The sequence below is a fragment of the Saccostrea cucullata genome, unplaced genomic scaffold (assembly GCF_032062105.1).
Source record: "Saccostrea cucullata isolate Sc308-1 unplaced genomic scaffold, CSIRO_AGI_Scuc_v1 ctg11014, whole genome shotgun sequence".
Classification (NCBI taxonomy): Eukaryota; Metazoa; Mollusca; class Bivalvia; order Ostreida; family Ostreidae; genus Saccostrea; species Saccostrea cuccullata.
In genome coordinates, this window is record NW_026930324.1 from 12,687 (window position 1) to 32,780 (window position 20,094).

The window sequence follows — 20,094 nt, forward strand, 5'->3', positions numbered from 1 at the left end:
CGATAAAAAAAAATCGGAATGACTGATAATTATTGGGTACGTGTGAAGATGTTCCAGCTTAGAAAGAGGCTTGATTTTTGTCAGGAACAGAGGTAGCGATCGTAAACTATCTTATTTTAGGCTGTTATTCCTTTCGAAGATCGATTTTAAGATTGTTTTTTTTTTTTGGTGGGGGGGGGGTGATTTAAAGGAAAACATCGCCGACTGACCTTTTCATTTATAGCGATCAATGTACAAATATCGCAAAATGATTTCTGACATTTTTTAAAGTTTGAATGGTACTGCAAGCATAGGCGTCGGAAGGAAATTGAAAGGGGGGAGGGGGGGGGGGGCAAACCAACAAAAACGGAAACCCCAATTCCCAATTTTAAATGCCTATGGCGGATAAGGCGGGCAGAATGCCTATAGCGTCAGATATTAAGAACTCACATTTGATATAAAAATTGAGTATTTAAATTTACATCTCATCATTGAAATTTATGACATTATGAGAAAAAAAAACATTTTCTGAGAAAAAATAAATCTCTTTAAAAAATTTCATTCATAAAAATAATCCATGTTATTCCTGGGATTCGAACCCCAGCAATAAAATACCGATGTATCAGACTGCTTTGAGACTAACGCACTAACCACTATGCTACATGGCTCATGTATTGTTGTGGCATTTAAATCATGTTTGTGATATGACCCTTGACTTAATGGACTTGAAGTATTTCGCGGAAAGATGCGAATGTTTTGTCATAAAAGTGTATTTTTAAGGTATAGTGGGTCTTCCCTCCATTTTTTTGTAAACCCAAAAATATGTATTTTATCGCAAACTTTTAGGATTATCTTTCAAAAAAATGGAGCGAAGACCCACTCACATTGAAAAATTTTATTAAAGTATGAAAAAATGATTGTTTTTGTTCTTTTAAGTCTGTGTATGCTTTTTCATAGGCAAATATTTTCAGTTTTTGTGAGATTTTTGTAAATTATAGAGATTTTACATAAAGTATACTTTAATATTAGATGAAATATGAAATAAAATTTGGATATAATTGAGATTAAATTTTTTTCACTTCTTATCTGTCGCGCTATAGGCATTCTGCCCGCCTTATACGCCCATCTTCTTTATATGTGAAATATTTAACCTCCTAAAGTTTGGTCTTTGCCAAATATATCTACCAACAGTGAGAAAGCAGTATACCAATATTTAAAAAACAACCATGAAACTAAATCTTATACAACAAAAAATCCAAAAGCTGCATAAAGCAAAAAAAAAAAAATCACTGAAAATTAATAAAAAAAGACACAATTTCATCTTGTTTATGTGTTTGGAGGAAAGGTCTGCGTGAATCTCAATGCATACAAAATCCTAAATGTTGCAGTATATATATTCATGATTCCTACACTGTGTAAAGAAGTAATAAATCTCTTAAAAACAAAGGTTCTAGAAAATGTCTTTGAATCTTTAAGAAATTTCCCTCAACTATATGATGATAATACTGTTTTAAGTTTCATAATAAACTGTGACAGAAATAATAGGTGCTAATATGAAGTATAATATGATTAGACAAGCTATTAAATAACTTTGCATTTAAGCAATAAATGAATAGTAAACATGCAGACAGCTTGACAGTTTAGACATAGTGTAAAGGCAATAGCGTGAAACAGTACGTAAAGTGTAAACATAGAATACAGTGTAAACACATTGTAAAGATTACAAGGTAAAGATACCTGTAAACACTAGGAATGTTAACCAGTGAGACAGAAGTTTTTTTAATCCTTAAAAAAACTATAAACTGGCTGCAAATTTGACCTTCATCTTTAAATGATCTTAGCTTCTTAGATAAAATATTAAAGAAAAGAGAACTGCATTACAATTCTTGTGACAAAGATGGCAGAAGTACATTAATTACCACAAAATGTACACATTATGAAAGAAGTCTTATTTCTAATAATTTAAATACATCATCATATGGACATGTAAAAAATATGGTTTGAAATCCAAGTAAATAATAAACAAAATACCAACAACTATACATCACACTCACTATTGCATTCATTTTCTGCCAATATTTAAAACAGTGGCCTTTGGTCATGTGACTGATCACATGACCCTTTAGTCACATGACCCTTTGTTACTCCCCTTTGTAACTCCCACCATGTCCAGCACAGTGAATCACATCTTGACAATCTCCATGATAAGATGATGTAGATGAGTATATACAGATGTCTCTATCCTCCGGGGGTGACATCCTGGCGGTCACACAATAAGGCCACTGTAGGAGCAGGGTCAGTCTACAAACTCTACATAGTTCTCCGGGATCAATCCTCGCTTCCCATTTAATGATCCTTCCAACCATCCTGGCTCCTTGGATTCTCTCACTGTTAAAAAACATAATATACCTTCATAGTAATTTCACCTTGAAACACATCTTCAGTTTTGAAAAAAATATTAAGGAAAGTGGGCACATAAGACATAGACAATCCCCTCTCTGACTCTGAGAAAAGATATTTCTCAATTTTCGATGAAAAATCATTTTTAAAAATACCCAGTAATGTTGTCTTTGTGAGATTTGATTCCTATATATTATTGAATTACTTATCAATTTAATTTGCAGTCATAGTAATAAGAGTAACCATTATGTAAGTATTGTAAATCTTTGAACATACCATTCTGAATGATGACATTTGGCTCAAAAGACAATTCTGATTCATTGTCAGCCAAGCACTGGTAAAGTGTTCTAGCTGTCCTGTAACAAAAGAAACATCAGCATCATTTAAAGAGAAAAATAAATATATGATTACTATCTGCTGTATACATACAATTTTGGGTCCTTTGTATGGATGTTGGCATAAGACAGCTATTTTGATGGAAGGGAACCAGAGAGCCTGATGAAAACCCACTTGTCATTTCATTACACAGAAATGGATTGGGATAGAGAGAAAAGTACTTGCCTCTTTTTGGTTTTGTTGACATTGTTGGAGTTTCCCATTCCTGGTAAGCTACCTGACAGACTACTGGTCATACTGGGAGCCGAGGAAGTCCTGAAATAACCAACACAGAGCCGAAAATTAAAAACGGTTCTTAAATTAATAAAGAGGAATTGTTCCCACTATTTTCCATATGTCAGGTTTACTTTCGAAATACACAATCGATAAAATTTGAAATAAAACAAAGATTTTGAATTGAATATATTTATACACATTGATTGTAGGTGAACTGAATTATTGACAAATTGAGGTGGTAAAGAAACAATATGAAGAAATTTAAAAATTCAATGGGACATGCACAAATCAATTAGGAAAGATTTTTGGTAAGGAATAAAAAACTGATTGTTAATAAACATGCAGAACCACAGGGATAAAAGAAAATCACGGATACACAAAGACAGACTAAATACACTGTACCAAGAGAATGATGAAAACATTGGTTAAATGCACTAAATAATCTTTTTTCAAACATCATTTCCTCTGTCGAAAAAAATGAGGATGTATATTTAATCCTGATATAATCAGAGAAGATTATATGTCATAATACAGACTATACTGTATATAAAGGTAGACTATATTTATATTCCTTTGTATCCCAGGGTAATACTGTGGCGGATCCAGGAATTTTGTAAAGGGGGGGGGGGGGGGGCACTAGAAAGCAGATGGTCAGGCGGCTGTTCTGAAGCCCCAATTGGTCTAAAGCAAGTCACTTTTTGGGGTCCGGGGGCGAAGACCCCGGAGGCTGACAAGTTCTTAAAAATAAGACATGTTTCTCCTTGATTTTAGGATAATGGACATATATAAGTTTTACATACAAAAATTTCAAACAGGGTAGGGGGGGGGGGGGGTGCCCGGCACACTGGCCCTGGATCCGCCTTTGTAATACTAGTATCTAATGGGTGCATGCATATATATGCATATAATATATATAAATAACTTTGCACATGTGAAGAAAAATTACACTGTACATTGGTGGGAAAAGACAGAATCATTACGATACATGTACTAATTTCCAACAAGTGACACAAAGGTTACATGCAAGAAGTACACTGATTAGTTTATATAAATAACACTGATTAGCTACATGTAAGAGTGGTACTGATTGGTTATATGTGGCAGGGGTTAGCTTACATTGATGCTGCATAGGAAGAATCATTGGACCCACGTTTCTTGATGCTTCCACTACGCAAAACAAACAAAATTTTCTTTCATGTCCAAGCAATAGCATGATGCAAAATGAACTGATCCTTAACGGGGGCTTTAATACTACTGGTGAAGCACATAAGCATCTGTTGCAAAACTTTCAGTGTGGAATTATCTACATGCCCAAAATGCCACAAGAGCCATCAAATGTGCAATTAATTTCAAATTCTTATCTAGTATGTAGATGTATAAACATGTTGATTATAAACTGATTTTTTGCATTGATTATTTTTTATCTTTGTTTGTTCTGGCTAAAACAATTAACAAGAGGCCTGAGGTCCCTAACAGTCACCTGAGTATAATACAACAAGCCTCTGATCAAGGTGCTATTATTGGATTGTTCCTCCCTTTGCCCATAAATGTTCTATACTACATTATAATTGGTTGAAATTGAATTAGCAATTTCTGCACAGAAGCTGAAAATATTCTAAAGTTTATGATTGACAATGAATGTTGACAGACACAAAACAAATAGCAATCGGTGGCATAACTCCCAACTTATATTTTAAATCAATATTTAAATTTTGCATTAAATGAATAAGACATGAGAAAAGAAAATTTTAAACAAGAAAAGAAAACAAAAGTTAATTTCTGTTTGAGGCAAAACAGCAAATTATTTTAAAAAGTGACACCATTCAGGAAGTGGACTGTGACACCAGGAAGTGGGGAGACAGTACGTGCTGTGAACCAGGAAGAGTGTAGTAAGGTGAGGTTAGTAATTTGTTACAGGATGCAAGGGATTTTTTCTGTCAAAGACTTCACAGAATCAAAAATAGAAGCTGGGAAATCTGTCCATTCCTTTGTTATGACAACAGCTTGTAGACATTCTCTAGAGAGAATTCCACTCAAACACTCCTCTCATTAAGAAAACATTCATGTGACATCCTGTTATTCTAACGTCATTCACATTTTATCATAGACAGTTATCAAGTTCACCATTCATTCTGCTATATACCTCTCAAACATTTTGGTTTTGGATGAAATCCACAGAGATCTGCGTAGTGACTGGTCACTGGGAGATAATAAAAGGATTACAGCACAGAAAAAAAAAATTATCCTCACCCCTCTGTGATCACCAATATTTACATAATATACATGTCAGAAATAAAAGCCTCTCCCTAATACTCTAAAAATTCTGGTTTGTGTAAGGAATCCCTTCTTCATCTACACTTCATCATGTAAAGCTATCAGTCTTAAGAGGTAGTGTCACCATTATAAAGCTGTTTTATTTTGGGTGGGGTGAATAGTTAAGTCAAGAGTGTCTTAAGGTAAACAGTTCTGTGTGTTTAATGCAGGTCTTGGGGCATTCATAACACTACATAGTTAGGAATAAATACTTACAATGTAGGAACATCTGATCCTGATAGGTCATTCATAAATTTGTTTGCTGTAACGAAAAAGTTCACAAACTATTTCCTTTTGACTTCTATAATATTGACTTTCATTTTGAACTTTCTCAACAAAGTTAACAGATTATACACATATTAACTCTGACAATTAATGTACACAAGTGATATGATTTATTTGTCAGCCTCACCTAATCCCGATACATTACTGTACTGAGTGTTTCCCGGTATGGCTGGAGCTGGGTGTTTCTTGTGACTGTCGAACTGTGGGAGGGGGGATGACATTGCGGAGGCACTGTTAGACAGACTGGAGTTCAGGGACTCGGAACTGTCGCTACTGCTCCCATGAGTCTCAAAACCTGGAAATAAAAAAACATAGTTAAAATCTGAAGAAAAAAAAAATTCTGTTGGAATTCTGTTTTCCCTTTCCTATAATATCAAATAAATCTGTACCTTCTGTTTATTTATATATAGTATATATATTACTGATTTATTACATATCTTGTGTAGTTTTCAGCATTACAACAGGAGTAGCCCTTGTTGCTCTATTTTTTTTTATCTTAGATGACTAAAACTTGTTTAGAAACAGGGTTGGGGTCGATTACTTTCAAAAGTAATCGATTAAATTACAATTACTTTGCATTTTAAAAGTAATTGATTACAATTTGATTACAGACATTTTTCAAAGTAATCAATTACATCTGATTACTTTTCTTTCATTTAATCACGATTGCTTATGATTACTTTAGATTACATTTAATTTTTTTGTTTAATATTCAAGGACAATGTCATGTTTTTATTCTTCCTTTTTCAAATACCATTAAAACATTTTTAAGGTAGAATTCAGACAAAGTTTGGTTGTATATGTCTTTATATAGATACATGAGATTTAGCTTAATTCACCTAATTTCTTTCTTCAATACAAGTAAATATCTTGTTACTGTTGAAAGAATTAGAAAAAAGAATTTATTATAGTTTTTTTTTTATAAATCAAACTGGACATAATTATAGGTAGGGATAAAGGAATTTGATCGGGAACTGTTACACAAGTAATTCACCTCCTTGAAGAGTGATGGACTTTTCAATAAAACTGCCAATTATTAAATGTTTTTACTAGAATTAACACATTGACTGGTCAAGCATGGTTACCCCTTAGTTCAATAATTGTTATTACTCAGGCTGACCCAACTTTAGTATACCTGTTACTTATGACTAATTAATTCACATTATCTTTTTATGTACACTGTAAATCAAACAAATAAAATTTTCAAAGATTCCCAGGGAAAACGAATTGTTGCATCACACACATGTTGATTAATTGAAACAAAAATAAATCAAACTTTAAAATGATCCTGTAGTAATTTTCTATTAGAATAAACATATATTTTGTCAAAAATAGCGAATTGCCAAGCTGCTAAAGTATTTTGAAATGACTATATATGTATACTGAATATAGCAAGGAACTGATAGAACTTACTCATTGCCTGGACAATGGACCTGATTATAAGCATTTCTGGAGGCATTAGAAGAAGATACTTAATTAAATATAGTTCATAATTTTATAGTAACCTTTTTTAAATAAACAATTTTGAACACTGAAAAATATTCACTGAAAATCATCAAAAATCATGATTTTATGAACTTTGATTTAATAGTCGTAATCATAAAGTAATCAAAAAGTAATCATGATTACAGGACTTTTTTCAGAGTAATTGATTAAATTACGATTACTTGTAATCAGAAAAATGGGTGATTACTGATTACTCATGATTACTTGGCAAACTGTAATCGATTACAGCTGATTACGATTACTGATTACGATTACCCCATCCCTGTTTAGAAAATAAAGTTTGCATTTACTGCATCTGTTTAAAGATTGTTCTCAAATTACTTTTGGTATCTGGATTGTAAATGTCCACTGATCGGAGCTTGGGTTTCTGAACATAGGTGGTGGGGGTGCTTGTATTGGGGACAGGAGGGGCTTTGTTGATGTAGAGGGGCTGCTGGTTTTGACTAGATACATCTAGGGAAGTGTGGTTGACCCCGGGGGTGAATTTATCAGTCACTGATTGGGAGGCACTAGGGAGAGGGCAGCGGATCTCACTGGGGTCCGCATCTTCTGGTGGCGTCTTGAAAATCTACAACATCAACAATGTCAGGAATGAGTTTTACAATCAACTTTACAGTAAATACCTGTACTTAAAACATTTCTGAATAATCAATCTGTGTTAAATGTATAATTTTTTGATAAGAAGACCTTTACGTTACGTACTCTCTCGTAATTGTTGATAAGGATCTCTACAATGATGTTGAGGAACTTGATATCCATAATGGCTGCCACCGATTCCTCCTCGGCCCTCATCAGCGTCGGACCAAAACAAACACCAAGGTTAGCTACAGTCATCAAGTTCTTATCCTGGAACTCGGCTATTCTGAAAATACAGTGGCAATTTAGTTGATAAAGTAGTTAAATGCAATACAAATAAAATTATGCATTAACATTTACTCTGCCCAGGTAAGGATACTTTTTTATTTTCATGTTGCCAGTGTCATATATTTACCTGTCTACAGAATTTGTAGAACTAAATATGTGTGCTGAAATTGCTCTATATTTATGAATAGTACATACTTCCTTAAATGGTCGATCAGGATGTCCAGCATTTCAAAGTTTGCCTGCGGCAGTCTGTGGATTAAGGTGTGGATGTCATGGATACGCAGAGTTTTGGATTCTCGTTCTAAACAAAAGAAAATGGACATTTAAAGGAATTTAAACCACAAATAAAACCATTCACCTTGTACATCTTGTATCTAAATACTGCTATTCTGTTGAGATTTTGTATTTGCTATATTTTTCTACAGAGAAATATTGATTTAAAATTTTCACTAAAAATTTTTCTTTAATCATAACATACTGATGAAGATTCTACTTTAAATTGTTAGTATCACACTCATATGTATAGCAAATGCCTTTGAAGAAATATAACAATAAATTCCTGTTGTAAATTTTCTTTGAAAGCTATAGCTAAATATATTTAGGTCTTGAGTACAATTCCTAGTATCATTTTATTTAAATACTGTATTATTAAATAATAAAATTTATCCATAATTCAGTATTTATGTTCAAGGTGTTCAAAGTGGGGAAATATTTTTGGTTTTTACATGTGTCCATCCAAGTCATGAGCTTTATGCATTGATATGACAGAATGGGTGACGGATGGCAATAGGGACGGAATAAAATGTTGATGTCAATACAAATGATACCGGTATCAAAGCATGTTGTATAATAAAAAGAGAGGGCAAATTGTAGTAAGCAGTTCTCAAAAGCCACAGGTGATGCTCAAAAATTAAGCAATGCATTTACTTTATTCTTCACTTTGTCAAATCATTAACTTTATCTACACCACTCAACATTTCAAATCAAGAGACCCATTGGCAATAATGCTCACCTGAGTAACCTTGTCCCTTCTGTTTAAGATTTTTTTCCTCTGTTTTATGAATAAGTACGATTCTAATTTTCTTTGTAGCAACGTTTGCCCCTAGGGCTTCACTAACCATGAATTTACAATACATTGGGATTGTTGCTTATCAGAACGACTAATTCTTGCTTCAATTTATTTCATTACAAGGTTTTGAAAGAAAATTTTAAGATTTGTTTACTAACAAGAGGCCCATGGGCCTTATAGGTCACCTAAGTATCATGCGACAACTTTCCAACAATTGAATTTGATTCATGTTTTAAACCAGAGGCCATGAAATGCACAATTTTCAAAGAGGCACTATTGCTTATCATATCTATACACTGCATGCTTACTCTGGTTACTTAATACCCAGAGGTAGATCAGAGTAACACAGAGAAAATGCATTTCCACTTTTTGTGTATGTCAGGGCCCCTGGGTCAGGGCTTCTTGTATTAGGGTGGGTCCACATTTGTGCACCCCATCCCACAGGAACCACTGACCCTGGGGCCACATATTTCAAAATTTTGAAATTTTATAAATTTTATTTATCATGTTGTTGATTAATACCAAAGTGCAGATTTCAAAGCATTAAATTATTTTCTGACTATGTTACCCCCCCCCCCCCCCTCAAAGTACATCTTACCTCTGTCCCAGGGGCCAGGATATAAACCATCTTTGTCTTAAATATATACTAAGATCATTGGCATAATACCCAGGAACAAAGGAAAAGATTTTCAAAGAATCCATGCATTTTCACTACATAAACATTAGAGCCCTGCCCTAACACAAGAAGCCCTGACCCAGGGGCCCTGAAATTCAAAAATCTCAAAGAGGCATCCTTCCTCCTCATAACTTTGTACATAGTTTATAGGTTAAATACCCAGGTACAGAGAAGATAATTTTTAAAGAATTTATGCATTTTCATTATATAATCAATAAAGCTCCACCCTAACACCAGAACCCCCAACCCAGGGGCCATGAAATTCACAATTTTGGAAGAGGCAGTCTTATTCAACATAACTATGTACTTGGTTAGTTGATTTAATACTCAGAAGCAAAGAAGATTTTCAAAAAAATAATTCATTTTTTACTATATTACATATATAGCCCCACCTTACCACTAGAACCCCTGACCATGGGGCCATTAGATTCACAATTTGAGAAGAGGCAGTCTTATTCAACATAACTATGCATTTGGTTAGTTTATTTAATGGCCACGAACAGAGAAGAAGAATTTCAAAGAGTTTTTGCATCTTCACTATATAATCTACAAAGCCCTACCCTACCACTAGAACCCCTGACCCTGGGGCCATTAGATTCATAATTTTCAAAGAAGCAGTCATTTTCAACTTAACTATGCACTTGGTTAGTTTATTTAAATGCCCAGGAGTAGAAAAGAAGAATTTCAAAGAAATAATGCATTTTCACTATATAACCTATTTAGCCCCGCCCTAGCACTACACTGTAGAACCCCTGACCCTGGGGCCATGAATTTCACAATTTTGGTAGAGGACTCAGTGCTGATTACAATTATACCAACAGTTTGACTGCTTGATGTCCAGGAACACAGAGGAAGATTTTGAAAGATTGCACTAATTTTAGTGGTTTTTGCCCCACCCCCCAGGCCCTAGGGGGGCAGGGATAATGAAATTCACAATTTTTGTTCCCCTTCACCCATAGATGCTATATGCCAAATTTGGTTGAAATTGGTTCAGTGGTTTCAGAGAAGAAGCTGAAAATGTTCAAATGTTAACACACGACAAACGACCCATGACGGACGACGATGGATGAAAACGGATAGCATTAGGTCACCTGAGTTTACTCAGGTGACCAAATAAAATTAAATCCCCTTCACCGAAAAAGTTTGCTGGATAATGACCTGTTGATTTTAGAGAAGTCAAAAATATATCAATGAAACACAGCAACAGGCCAACTTTGATCAGGAAGGCCTGATTAAAACTTTCACCTTAGTTGAGCTAATTAAAATTTGGAGAAAAAAAGTGTTATCCCAATCCCATCAACTATAAAACCATTATCAGGACAATGGTAATCTCAAACTATATTATTCTACCAAAGACTCATTGTTTAGTGCTAAGACTTCCTAACTTGTTGTGGTTAAATAGTATTTAGAGGAAGAAAACCAGCGCTAGATGCCTATAAATTTACCTTCTGAACCGCGACATTCTGAAATCATACAGAATACATTTAACATTTTGCTGTATTATATATTTAAAAGGGCTGGATTACCTCCCTTTCCCAGTCACTTACTTGCAGCTTGTATCAATGGTTTGTGTAGTTTGAAAGTCATTAATGGTTCTGGCAGTGATCTGAAAAGGAAAATTCAAAATACATTGTACTTTGCTCATAAAACCAGGAACTTATGACAAATATTAGGATGAATCATGTACTCATTAAACTAAGAACCTCAAATAAATATGCAGTGGATCAAATACAAATAAAATACAAGAAGCATTAAAATTTTTCCTCTGTCAGGGTAGTTTAATATTTCCACTTGCCAATCCATGAGCAAATTCAGTAGTTTTTACATGGATCTAACTATACTGTTCGATGAAAGATTAAACAAAGCTAAAACCATGCTAGCATTCACTTTCTCCATTGTCATAAGAATGTGTGAGTTACCTCCTGACCAAATTCAGATTTCCCTTGTTATAGGCATCATATAAATTTAAACAATTAACACATAACCTAGTCTATAAAATTTACATCATCTACCCATGCCTTACCTGAGATAATTTTTAACAGCACTTGTTATAGTCTTAATTTCAAACTGGTTTGGGTCACAAATATCAATTTTGTCTCTTTTCTTTGGATCTGTAAGAAATGGGAGAATTTTTATATAAACTGACTGATAATATAATCTGAGGAATTCTGATCACGACTTGTGACTGATTTACCTAGGCCTTGGGACATCAGCTTATTAACTTTGGAGTTAACTCCCACCAATCTATATAAGCCTTGCTCCTGTAGTCCTGCAAAGTACAGCAAAGAACAATTCAGCCCATATCAGCAAGGCTGGTGAACGTTTATCTGAGCCAACATCTTTCAAGATAACATTGGCATGGTCAAACGAACATTTAAAAAAAAAGAGAGAAAAACAGTGAAGATGGCTGCATGATGACGCTGGTTTATCAAATGTTAAAACAGACATTAACCATGTTATTTATGTCTCTGATTAAAGACTCTATAATCCTATGAAAAGAAAGATCATATGCTTAATAAGAAAATAAAAGGCATTCTAGTGAAGTTTTCTTTCCTTTCTGTTCACCACAAATTTTTATGAATATGGTACAAAAAAACTTTGTCCAGTCTGACAGAACCTTTGATTTTGTCAGACCAAATATCTGATAGTGATTTACAAATCTTGACAACTCTGCAGTGCAATTCCTACCTCTAGATTCCACAGCTGCTATACATCGTTTGATAAATGAAAATCCTATGTCATCTAATGAAGCTAAAAAAAAGAAAGGAAATATTTAAAATGTTTACTCAGGTAAGATTTCACTGCATTTGCAAATCTTTAAAAATCAATTTTTAAATCATTAATAATTAAAAAATGAATGAAATACATGTAAATTCAAATGTAATTTGTGTCTGTAATACTATACAGTTGTTGACTGGGGTAGAGGGAAACAGTCGATCTGTTGGACTGGAGTGCAAGCTGTTGTCCAAGGCCATAGGTCAACTGTTTCTTGAGACTCCTGTCAACAACTGTTTTGTTATACTCCTTTACTGAATGAAAAGATAACTCAGTTTGGCGCCATTTGACGTCACGGGGAAACAGCCTTTTTTAACATTCTATTTTTACAGTTCCTAGACTGACAGCTGGGGAAAACAGTCAAACTGTTGGACTTTTTAAATTAAGAAATTATATTGGGACTGGTGAGTATGGGTATAACAAATGTAACTTTTAAGCAATCTGCAATTTACTGAACATACTAGAAAAATGAAATGGTAAAAATACCCTTTCTACCTATATAAATCAATATGCTACACATGTATAAATAATTACTTTTACATAATGTGTTAATACCTGGTATCTGAACATAAAAATAAAGGTTATATCATATAAACTAAAACATATTTAGACATACAGTCCTCTGATGAAGTGTTTGGGGTGGTGTATACTGGTTCCCGGCCATCCATGGCATCCATCCATAACTTCCTGTCATCATCCGACAAGGCCTGGAATGTCAGCGTGTCAGCCCTACAAGGTCAAAGGTCACAATTATGATGGTAACAAACAGACTTTATAATTGAAAATATCAAAGTTGATGACACCAATTATCCCTGAAGGAGAAACTTAAGAAGTACTGAACAAGAACCAAGTTCTTTTTCTGTCTCGTTATTTCTACTAAATCATTTTCCTTTGATGATTTATATGCAATATTTCATGATTTAAGATATAAATTAAAATGAAAAGAGACTGGTTATGTAATCTCATTTTTTTCTTTTAGTACATGTAGTCTATAGTAAGCAACATAAACACTGACCTTCCGTCCACAGTGATGTCAAAACAGAATCTTTTGTCGATAGTCTGGGAGGCTCGCCTTATACAAGATTTCAGTGTAAACTTCTCAGTAACAGGTTGGCTCTAATAAATAAAAAGCATAACGTAATACTCACAAAGTAAAAAGGTTAATTATTTGGACAACCATTTAAAGTTAAATGTTTACGACAACAGGCCCATGGGCTTTGAAAGTCACCTGCATATCTTTGGGGTTTTTTATCATACCCTCTAATACACTATGGATACATGTTTATAAATACTAATGAAAATAGTTTTTTCTGCTAAGTTCAGCATAAAAAGAGTAGAGAATTTTTTAATATTGCATGAATTTTCATGATTTTCTCCCCAGGGCTAAAGGACTATATAGCCTCCATTCTCCATTGATACTGCTTTACAAAACTATCTAAAACTGCCACAGCCTTTTCAGAACAGAAATCTTTCAAAGTTTCCAAAAAATGCACATCATCTGGGAAGGATATCAATATCTCACCTAAATACATGTATCTCAAGTGACCTTAATCTTTGCTGATGTTTTACACCTACCAGTTTTCCAGTGACCTGATTGTAGGGCATCATGTGAAATATCTTGCCCTCTTTCTTGTACCAGCAGTAATATTTGGTCCAGGTCGTCCCCATCACCTCTGTAATGATAATGAATCAGTATTCCTTTCATGGCTGATTTTACTAATATAAATATTATGTCATAAAAAATTATGTTTTCTAAAGGTACATCAAATATTAAGACATCCCAACAGGACATATTTCCTTCTCACTTTTCTCCATTAGGTACAGATATCCCTCTTTTGTACAGCCTTTGTTGGTCTGGGTCACCCCACTAGGTTTCTGCAATAAAAATTCTAAATTAGTCAAGGAGATTGGTGAATAAAGAAATAATACTGCATTTGCTGACAAACAGATAGGAATTGAAAATATACTTGTACTTAACAACTTTAAGCATCTATCATGAGAGCTAAGACCAAAACAGATTAATCTTTATAAAACAAATTCTCTACATATAGCAAAAGTCAAAACTTGTTAATTCTACATCCTTCACGTAGAGTGACTACAATTATCATCAAGATCCATCACCCAAGCATAAATTAAAATGAAAACAAGTTCCATTATAAAATATATATATATTTAAAGAATGAAAGTCATTTGTACTTATTTAATATACATGTACAGCTAATTATGCATGTACTTATATAGGCATTTGCATTATTTTTACTAAATCAATTGAGTTTTTATAATTGCAAACGAAAAAGACAAGTAAAATCTGAAAAATATGTCATGGCCCATTGTGCAATGTGCTTAAAGTACTCACCCAAAGTATTGACTAAAATAGGTCAATTAAACAGCTGACCAGTGTGGTAATAACATTTCTGATGAGAATGAGTTTCAGTGCACCATATATACATGTATAAATGTTCATTTCAAAAAGTAACAAAAAAAAACCAGAAGTACAGATTCTAGATTTAAGATGCACTTGATGATGATCAAATTAATTTTTTTATTACATGACTACCTCTAAAACCAAAGATGTAACACATTTTTTGGTAAAAGCAAAGCAAAGCAAATTTTTGAATGCTAGAAAGAACAAGTATCAATTTCTTGAAAATATCACTTGTAAAACATTTCTACAAGCTTCAAAACAAATACAAATTTTTGTTGAAGTATCTCTTTAAATAAAACAAATGTTTTTGAGCTTTATCATCAAAGATAATTATCTATCAGGTAAATTTGTATTATATTGTGCCACTTCAGGTAAAAATAAGAACTTAAAATCATAAACCAATCTGATATGTAAGAAGAGACTGAATTGTGAAATAAATTTTGGCACATGCAAAAAAAAAAAATATTTGTGCATTGCATTAAATACCTTTTCCATTGTATTTTCCTGTTAATGAATAATTGTTTTCCATAACCAACTACAAAATATATAGTACATGTACTAATGTGTACATGTGTCAGTCCTGAGTATATGTTTGTGTGTCATGTTTATACTGGAAAGCACAATCTACTCTAAGGGAGATAACCTACTCACCCGATTGTCCAACATCTTAAACATCAAAGTCTCTGTGTATTCCTTTTGACTTTCAAAACTTTCCCGTGTCTGAAAGAAAATAGATTATTAATGTACAGAAATTTCATCTGACGCCTCTTGTAATTTTTCTGCATTACAAAGAAAGCGCATACTGTGATCTATTTTTACATTTTTATTATTAAAAATTCTGTTCGTTTTACCTTCTGAAGGATTTTCTGGAGATGCATAGAGGACTCTTTGAGTTCATTACTGGCATCAAAACCTACATTGTAAATAATCAAAACACAATGTTACTGCAATACATACAGGCATATACTCCAGTAAATATTTTCATTGGAATTAAAATTTAAATACATAATTTTAACAGGCATCTCTTACCTTGGTGGTAAAATGTGAACAAACTATACATAAAGGCTAAAATCTGTAAGAGAGAAAATATCACTTTGATATCTTTTTAAAAATTGTTTTGAAGTGTATAATTGTTAAATTCAGATTCTATTGAAATGCTAGTCTGAGTAGTTAATGCACTCCTTCACATTAAAACAACTCTTTTATGATTACTTCCATACTCACTGTTTCTACAAAATCAAATTTCTTTCTTTCCTGAACCTCTTGTAATTTAAGGACATATTTCATGGAGCATTCTCTAAAGCTTCGGAATTCCATCTCAAGAGTGGCATCAGCCTGAACGTTAATACAATACATTATTAAACCTTTCCCCCATCAGATCAAAATAAAAAATGCCAAATGTTCACATTTTTCTCTTTTTACCAAATTAAAGTTTTTATACCTCTTGGAGGGTGTTGTCATTCATTTTGGACTTCAGGTTTAGATATCTCTCCAAAGACTGGCAGATTTTGGCCGTATGTCTATCAAAGGCTTTCTTCTCCTCCTTTAAGAAATTTATAAAATTGTGCAAAACAATTTCAGATACAATGGCATTTGAAAAATTTAAATCAAAATAAAGTAACTAATTTTAAGTGCATAATTCCCTTTATATAACCTAAACAGTGAACACAGACCTGACTAGATTAAGCCACACCTGTATCTCTCAGTTTCAATTTAATGTTTTACTCACCTTGACTGAACCTATCTGATCCTTCCTGAATTTGTCCAATTGCTGGAAAAAGTCTGTCACCTTTGACAACTAAAATAGATCATCAAGAAATTAAAATAAACAAAAGAAATATATTACTTTTCTAGGGTACTTTTCCGTACAATTAAAAGAAACAAATGTTTCCTAAGGTTGTATATCTTACAGGAAAGGTTAAAAATAACATGAAAAAGAAGATAATTATATGGCAATATAAATAAGATACCATTCTATCTCTCTCCTCTTCAACTCTCAATATCAGCTTCCCAAACTCCTTTAAGGAACCAGCTTTAAAATACATATGTATAATTCACATACCGTATATATGTTCACCATTATACTATAATAATGTCACAAACACTACGACAATGTACTTGAATGCCTATTAGTCGAGAAGTAGTTCAAATTCAAAAAATTAATTCTAGAAAAATGTAATTAAGAATTTTTCTTGTAGATTTGTAAAGTTTGATGAATTAGTTGAAATTATTATTTAAAAGTGTTCATATATTTTATTTCATTAAGCTGCACTGAATGAATTGTTCAAGGGAAACTCATTGAATAATCATTTAAATCTAAATACATGTACTTTATAACAAAATATATCATATTTTAACCCTCATGGGCTCTGTACCCTTCTGGGACCTTGTAAGTATGTGATTTTTACTAATAATTCAAATCCAAAAAATCAAAACCACATTTAATTTAACCTGTACTTTTTAAAATAAATATTTTAGCATTGTTGGTATATAAGATATGAATATTTATTGTTTTTCTAGGTGCAGAATATAAATATACAGTTTTTTCCATGGGTGGCACTGTAGCTCTCGGGTCAGTCAATATATTTTTTCCTGGAGAGCTACAGTTCTGCAGCTAATATTGTTCAAAATAACAAAAATGCCACTGTTCCCATGTAGTTTGCATTGACAGCCCTTTCAGTGTAACTGTTTATTCTTGACCATTTCATATCTTTACCTATTTTTTCTTCATCATCTGTCAGTTTTTCTCCAATGCACTCAAATTTGAAATCCATCATTTTCTGTGCAAAACTTTGCCATGCTTTACCCATTTCTGAAAATGAAAATCAACTTTGTTATTTTTTCAAGTGTTTATTTTAAGACTAAAGAGTCTCAATACTTTCATTATAAATTAATTTTGTCTCCAGTGTTTCATGTGGATATTTTAAACACAGACTTTTTTCCTCAGTTTTGCAAGGAATTGTACATTAAAATCTGTAGGAAATAGACACTTTCCTAGGCTGTGATTTGGGGTCATGAAAAACACTGATTTCACCACAAAATATCTGCTTTAAAATGAAATATTTTCGATGCTGAAATATGCATGTCTTTTCTTTCTCTATTTTATTACAGTCATGAATCTATAAATCATATGATTTGCTCCTATAAAATCATTCAGATAACAGTCAGACAGAGAGAACATCAGGAAACAAAACGTAATATTATACAAACATGTGATATTCTTATAACACACATCTGATAAAAATGCAATCAACCAGGGCAAGATTTCATTTCCTTTTTTAACACAAAGTGCCATTGTCAGATTAAGCAGTGAATTATAAGTGTGTGTATCTTGACTGATGATGTTGCTATAGGCCTGCACACTTAGGATGAGTGGGATATGAATTATTTCCTCATTTTTCATGAATAAACAGCTTAAAATATATCACAGATGTTTCACTATCTATATGTTTCAGTACTTATGGACTTACTATTGTACTTGTGTAGCTATTACCATGCAATTACTAATCAACAATTTGCTAATCTAAAATGCAAAAAAGAATCCAAGACTTTAAAAAAAATCTTCATGGCTTTTATGCTTCTAAAAACTGAAAATGTAGGGCTTGCCTACTCTAAGAATATGCAAAGTTCAATAATATAAACTTCAAGTATGGAAAGAAGATAAGGAAACCATAGCTCTTAAGTTATAGAGTTGATCCACTTAGTAATGATGTGGGTAACCTCTCAAAAGTGAAAATACAAAATGTTAAAACCAGCACTTTTTCTTTGCATGCTTAATCTTTTTTAGACAATTTTTATTAGAATTATTTATTAGAATTTTGAATGCCAAAAATTATATAAATTAACAACTACTGCAGAACTCATGATGATAGCAAACCTTAAAAAAATATTTTAAAATGGTTTTATTTACTTAATAATTAGTGGTTCATCGATGAATTATTTACCACACAAGGTATTTGCATGTATATCAATCCTGATCCAAGTTTTAGCAGGTGGTCCCTAAATGACCTGTGACTCATATTCACCATGTATTTACCTCTACATTTCCTGTCTATCACATATAAAATTGTATACATTAACTTATTTCTTAAAATCTTAAGTGGTGAAAACAACCCTTATGTTAGATTATTTCAAACATTAAACAAGTGACATTTTAGCAGAAGTATTTTCTTTACTTAAGGTACAGTAGAAGTAAATCAAAGGAGTATTGAAGAATGGATGCTTTTAAATTGCACATTGCACATTGTGCTGTTATAAAATGTATTTTAAAAATAATTAAGGGTAATTATGTTTTTTCTGCAGCCTTTTCAGATTTTACATACCAAATGAGAATTGTTAAGAAGGACATTATTCAAATGCCACTGAAATTGCTACCTGTAATTTTTTTTCCACCTTATTAGCACATTGCGGGACACACCTCCGTGCATATTGCAAAATCATTTGCACTATTAATTTGTTGCCCATACAGAAAAGTTACATAAATATTATTAATGAAATAAATAAATAAATGCACAATAAATATTCAGACACCAGTTAATGTCTTACGTTTGGCTGCATTGACAAGTTCCTTGCCATCATTCACCAGAGACTTGATGGCCTTATTTGTCCTATCAAGCTCTTTTTCGTGATCATGTAGTTTTTCCCTGAAGGAAGGACTGTCTGTCAAGCATTCGGCAAACTCTAAAGGCTCCAAACCCATTATTTCATTTGTCGTCAAACGTTGTTGCAACTTACAATATTTGACAGGCCCCCCTAATCTATTTTCGGGCGATTTCCTGTTTATGTTAAAGAATCGCGCATGTGCAGTAAGGGAAAGGAAAAAGTTACGACATACCAAAGTATTTCGTATCACAAAATCTAATCTTCGGATGGGGGGGGGGGGTCATTAGTTAGAATAATCTAACTGTGTCTCATTTGCACATGGTAGTATTTTTTTCTAAATGAATAGTTAATTAATGTTTATTGAGAACTGTCTTTTTGTAGAAGTTTATAAAAAGGTAAAGGTAGCACAATTATTAACTTGAAATAACCATTTTGTTTATACATGAAGTGTACACATGTTAAAACAAATATAACAATATTTTCAATCATCTTAAGTTTTCACAAAGGTTTTAAAAATAGACATAAATAATCAGTTAATCACTATTTAAAATAATACCCGTTCCATATTACAGATAGTTTCCGTTCAGT

General features: G+C 32.8%; 1 protein-coding gene across 5 annotated transcripts; it reads right to left on the bottom strand.

Moving 5' to 3' along the window:
* Positions 1-491: 491 nt before the first annotated feature.
* Positions 492-19,692, bottom strand: LOC134283748 (rho GTPase-activating protein 26-like). Of its 5 annotated transcripts, XM_062766224.1 has the most exons (28): positions 19,450-19,692; positions 17,621-17,716; positions 16,875-16,936; positions 16,634-16,702; positions 16,346-16,447; positions 16,129-16,239; positions 15,934-15,976; positions 15,756-15,817; positions 15,556-15,624; positions 14,285-14,354; positions 14,055-14,152; positions 13,495-13,595; positions 13,096-13,208; positions 12,393-12,455; positions 11,899-11,973; positions 11,728-11,815; positions 11,252-11,310; positions 11,150-11,167; positions 8,155-8,260; positions 7,798-7,957; positions 7,417-7,663; positions 5,717-5,884; positions 5,521-5,566; positions 5,135-5,191; positions 4,108-4,158; positions 2,941-3,030; positions 2,656-2,735; positions 492-2,367 (listed from the first exon to the last, which is right to left on the bottom strand). In XM_062766224.1, exons 1-28 carry the CDS (start codon positions 19,601-19,603, stop codon positions 2,276-2,278), a joined length of 2,550 nt encoding a protein of 849 aa, XP_062622208.1. In that variant the 5' UTR covers positions 19,604-19,692; the 3' UTR covers positions 492-2,275. The 5 variants fall into 5 exon arrangements, with proteins under 5 accessions (XP_062622208.1, XP_062622209.1, XP_062622211.1 ...); XM_062766225.1 differs by lacking the exon at positions 11,150-11,167 and having other exon boundaries at positions 19,450-19,691; XM_062766227.1 differs by lacking the exon at positions 5,135-5,191 and having other exon boundaries at positions 19,450-19,691.
* Positions 19,693-20,094: the final 402 nt, after the last annotated feature.

What these genes read in the sequence shown, in the direction of transcription:
- LOC134283748 (XM_062766224.1), bottom strand. Translation starts at nt 19,603, where the DNA reads ATGGGTTTGGAGCCTTTAGAGTTTGCCGAATGCTTGACAGACAGTCCT. An exon ending in TCCAGAAAATCCTTCAGAAG is followed by an intron (nt 15,625 to 15,755) that starts GTAAAACGAACA and finishes ATTTTCTTTCAG; the next exon opens with ACACGGGAAAGTTTTGAAAG. An exon ending in GTCAACAAAACCAAAAAGAG is followed by an intron (nt 2,736 to 2,940) that starts GCAAGTACTTTT and finishes CTTTTGTTACAG; the next exon opens with GACAGCTAGAACACTTTACC.